Source organism: Arachis duranensis, chromosome 5, assembly GCF_000817695.3.
Source record: "Arachis duranensis cultivar V14167 chromosome 5, aradu.V14167.gnm2.J7QH, whole genome shotgun sequence".
In the NCBI taxonomy this organism is placed as follows: domain Eukaryota; kingdom Viridiplantae; phylum Streptophyta; class Magnoliopsida; order Fabales; family Fabaceae; genus Arachis; species Arachis duranensis.
The window spans coordinates 37,627,508-37,631,598 of record NC_029776.3 but is presented as its reverse complement, the minus strand read 5'-3'; the positions used below and the strand labels follow the sequence as shown (position 1 = coordinate 37,631,598).

The following is a 4,091-nucleotide window of genomic DNA, read 5'->3' as shown; positions in this document are numbered from 1 at the left end:
CCCATGAATGCCGCCATCTATCTAGCTTATACCATGAAGATTCTGTTGGGGAATCTAAGAGATATGCGCCCGGCCTAAGGTAGAACGGAAGTGGTTGTCAGTCACGCGCGTTCATAGGTGAGAATGATGATGAGTGTCACAGATCATCACATTCATCAAGTTGAGGTGCAACGTATATCTTGGAATAAGAATAAAAGAGAATTGAATAGAAAGTAATAGTAATTGTATTGAAACTTGAGGTACAGGAGAGCTCCACACCCTTAATCTATAGTGTGCAGAAACTCCACCGTTGAAAATACATAAGTGAAAGGTTCAGGCATGGCCAAATGGCCAGCCCCCATGAAGGTGATCAAAAGACCGAATGGTCAAAAGATGTCTAATACAATAGTTAAATGTCCTATATATACTAGACTAGCTACTAGGGTTTACAGAAGTAAGTAATTGATGCATAAATCCACTTCCGGGGCCTACTTGGTGTATGTTTGGGCTAAGCTTGATCTATCCACGAGCTGAGACTTTTATTGGAGTTGAACGCTGAGTTATAGCGTGTTTTGGGCGTTCAACTCCGAGTCGTGACGTGTTTCTGGCGTTTGACTCCAGACAGCAGCATGTACTTGGAGTTGAGCGCCACTTTACGTCGTCAATTCCCGAATAAAGTATGAACTATTATATATTGCTGGAAAGCTCTGGATGTCTACTTTCCAACGCCGTTGAGAGCGCGCCATTTGGAGTTCTGTAGCTCCAGAAAATCCATTTTGAGTGCAGGGAGGTCAGATTCCAACAGCATCAGCAGTCCTTTGTTAGCCTCCTTCTCAGAGTTTTGCTCAGGTCCCTCAATTTCAGCCAGAAATTACCTGAAATCACAGAAAAACACACAAACTCATAGTAAAGTCTAGAAATGTGAATTTAGCATAAAAACTAATGAAAACATCCCTAAAAGTAGCTTGAACTTACTAAAAACTACCTAAAAACAGTGCCAAAAAGCGTATAAATTATCCGCTCATCAGGTACAATTAGACATCTTCAACTATGGGCTTTCAGACATGGCTAGAATATCCTTGGACTACTCTGCTGGTGGTTCCATGCACATGCAAAAGACCATTGGAGAGGCTCGAGAGCTTATTGAGACAGTTGCCACTAATCAGCATCTGTACTCATCTCTTGAGACCTCTATAAAAGGAGAGGTTAAGGCAGTAGTTGTTGAACCAAATCCTCTAGAGCAGGATGGCCCATTGACTTAGCAACTGCAAGCCCTTACCCTGTAAATGCTAGAATTGGAAGAGGCTTTGCGAGAAACTCAGGCTTCTAACAGAAATGTAGAAGCCTAGTTGAGTTAAACAAGGCACGCAGCAGTTATCTAAGCAGATAACAGATGAATGCCAAGCCATCCAACTGAGGAGTGGGAAAATCTTAAGCACTCAACCTCAGTACAATAAAAATGATAAGCTCATTGAGGATACCCAGGTCTCTGCACAAAAGAACTTTGGGCATTTAAACGCCCAGAGAGACATCATTCTTGGCATTGAGTGCCAGGAAAGGGCAGAGACTGGGCGTTCAAACGCCCAAAAAGGTATCCATCTTGGCGTTGAACACCAGGAAAGGGAAGAGGTTGGGTGTTTAAACGCCCAAGGGGGCAGCGGCATAGGCGTTGAACCCCCATGCAAGCAAGGTCAATCATTCATTGATAACAACCCTCCTAAGCAAGCTAGTAACCCCCCTTCCAACTCACATGGCTTCGGCCTTCATCAACCAAGGTTGATGTGTACAAGGCTAAGATGCTATTTTCTCAGAAACCTTGTCAAGAGGAAAGGGATAAACAGTTTGTCCGCTTTGTGGAGTATCTCAGAATATTAGAGATAAAGATCCCTTTTGTAGAAGCTCTTGAACAAATTCCTTCTTATGCAAAGTTCATGAAGGGCATTCTAAGTCATAAGAAGGATTGGTGAAAGACACAAGTAGTCCTCCTCACTGAGGAATGCAGTGCAATCATTCAGAACAACTTACTAGAGAAGCTTAAAGACCCTGGAAGCTTTATGATACCATGCACTCTAGGTGATGCTTGTACAAGGACAACTCTATGTGACCTTAGAGCAAGCATCAACCTAATACCTGCTTCACTAATAAAGAAGCTTAGTTTGACTGATGAAGTTAAACCAACCCTCATGTGCCTTCAACTTGTTGATGGTTCTATTAAGATACCATCAGGAGTAGTTGAAGACATGATTGTTAGGGTTGGACCCTTTGTCTTTCCCAATGACTTTGTGGTATTGGACATGGAGGGGCACAAGAGTGCATCCCTTATCCTAGGAAGACCTTTCCTAGTTACAGGACGGACCCTCATGGATGTTGAAAAAGGGGAAGTAACCCTAAGAGTCAATGAGGAAAAGTTCGTATTGACTGCTGTCAAGGCTATGCATCATCCAGACATTCCTGAGGAATTTATGAGCATTGACCTCATTGATTCCCTAGTGGAAGAGGTCAACATGGCCGAAAGCCTCAAGGAAGGGCTAGATGACATCCTTGATGAGATACTCAGCCTGATTCAGAGGAACCTCTAGAAACCTCTCAAGAAAAGGAGAAGCCTCCTAAGCTTGAGCTTAAGCCATTACCTCCCTCCCTGAAATATGCATTTCTGGGAGAAGGAGATACCTATCTTGTAATCATAAGCTCTACACTAGAGCCATAGGAAGAAGAAGCACTAATCCAAGTGCTTAAAACACATAGGATTGCCCTTGGGTGGACTATAAGTGACCTTAAGGGCATTAGCCCAGCCCAATGCATGCATAAAATTTTACTGGAGGATAATGCCAAACCAGTGGTACAACTACAGAGGCGGTTAAATCCAGCTATGAAGGAAGTAGTGCAGAAGGAAGTCACTAAGCTCTATGATACTGGGATTATTTATCCCATTTCTGACAACCCATGGGTGAGCCATGTCCAGGTTGTTCCTAAGAAGGGAGGAATACTGATCCCAAAAATAACAGTTATAGGGTGGGTATGTGCATTGATTATAGAAGACTCAATGACGCCACCAGGAAAGATCACTTTCCTTTACCCTTCATTGACTAAATGCTAGAAAGACTAGCAGGTCATGCTTTTTATTGTTTTCTGGATGGATATTCCTGTTACAAACAAATAGCAGTAGATCTACAGGATCAAGAGAAGACAGTATTCACATGTCTATTTGGCATGTTTGCCTATAGACAAATGCCATTTAGCCTGTGCAATGTGCCTGCCACCTTTAAGAGATGCATGCTATCCATCTTCTCTGATATGGTAGATAAATTCCTTGAAGTATTCATGGATGACTTCTCTGTCTATGGAGACTCATTTGACTCCTGTCTTGATCATCTGACCCTGGTCCTGAAGAGATGCCAAGAAACAAACCTAGTTTTAAACTGGGAGAAATGCCACTTCATGGTAACTAAAGGCATTGTTCTTGGGCATCGGATCTCAAATAAAGGGATAGAAGTGGATCAAGCTAAGGTGGAGGTGATCGAACGCTTGCCTCCACCTACTAGTGTTAAGGCAATCAGAAGCTTCCTAGGACATGTAGGATTTTACAGGAGGTTCATAAAAGATTTTTCAAAAATCGCCAAACCCTTGTGTAATTTCTTGCTACTGATGTTCCATTCATCTTTGACCAAGAATGCCTGCATGCCTTTGAAACTCTGAAAGCCAAGCTTGTCACTACTCCTATCATCTCTGCACCCAACTGGGACTTGCCATTTGAGCTAATATGTGATGCAAGTGATTATGCAATTGGTGCAGTCCTAAGTCAAAGACATGACAAGCTTCTGCATGTCATTTATTATGCTAGTCGCGTATTAAATGATGTGCAGAAAAACTACACTACTACAGAAAAGGAGCTACTTGCAGTGGTTTATGCCATTGACAAGTTCAGATCCTACCTAGTAGGATCTAATGTTATTATTTATACTGACCATACTGCTCTAAAGTATCTACTCACTAAGCAAGATTCTAAACCCAGACTTATAAGATGGGTATTACTCCTGCAAGAGTTTGATATAGAAATTAGAGACAGAAAAGGGACAGAAAATCAGGTGGCTGATCACTTGTCCCAGATTGAG

At 42.3% G+C, this 4,091-nt stretch overlaps 1 protein-coding gene across 1 annotated transcript; it reads left to right on the top strand.

Annotated features, from left to right (window-relative positions):
- The first annotated feature begins 1,043 nt into the window (after positions 1-1,043).
- Positions 1,044-2,558, top strand: LOC107489175 (uncharacterized). Its single transcript, XM_016109945.1, has 2 exons — positions 1,044-1,184; positions 1,950-2,558. The coding sequence occupies exons 1-2, from the start codon at positions 1,044-1,046 to the stop codon at positions 2,556-2,558; spliced, it is 750 nt and encodes a 249-aa protein (XP_015965431.1).
- The last annotated feature ends 1,533 nt before the right edge of the window (positions 2,559-4,091 follow it).

Coding starts and splice junctions, on each gene's coding strand:
- LOC107489175 (XM_016109945.1), top strand. CDS start 1,044: ATGGCTAGAATATCCTTGGACTACTCTGCTGGTGGTTCCATGCACATG. Junction 1,185..1,949: donor AGACCTCTATAAAAGGAGAG/GTTAAGGCAGTA, acceptor GATTGGTGAAAG/ACACAAGTAGTCCTCCTCAC.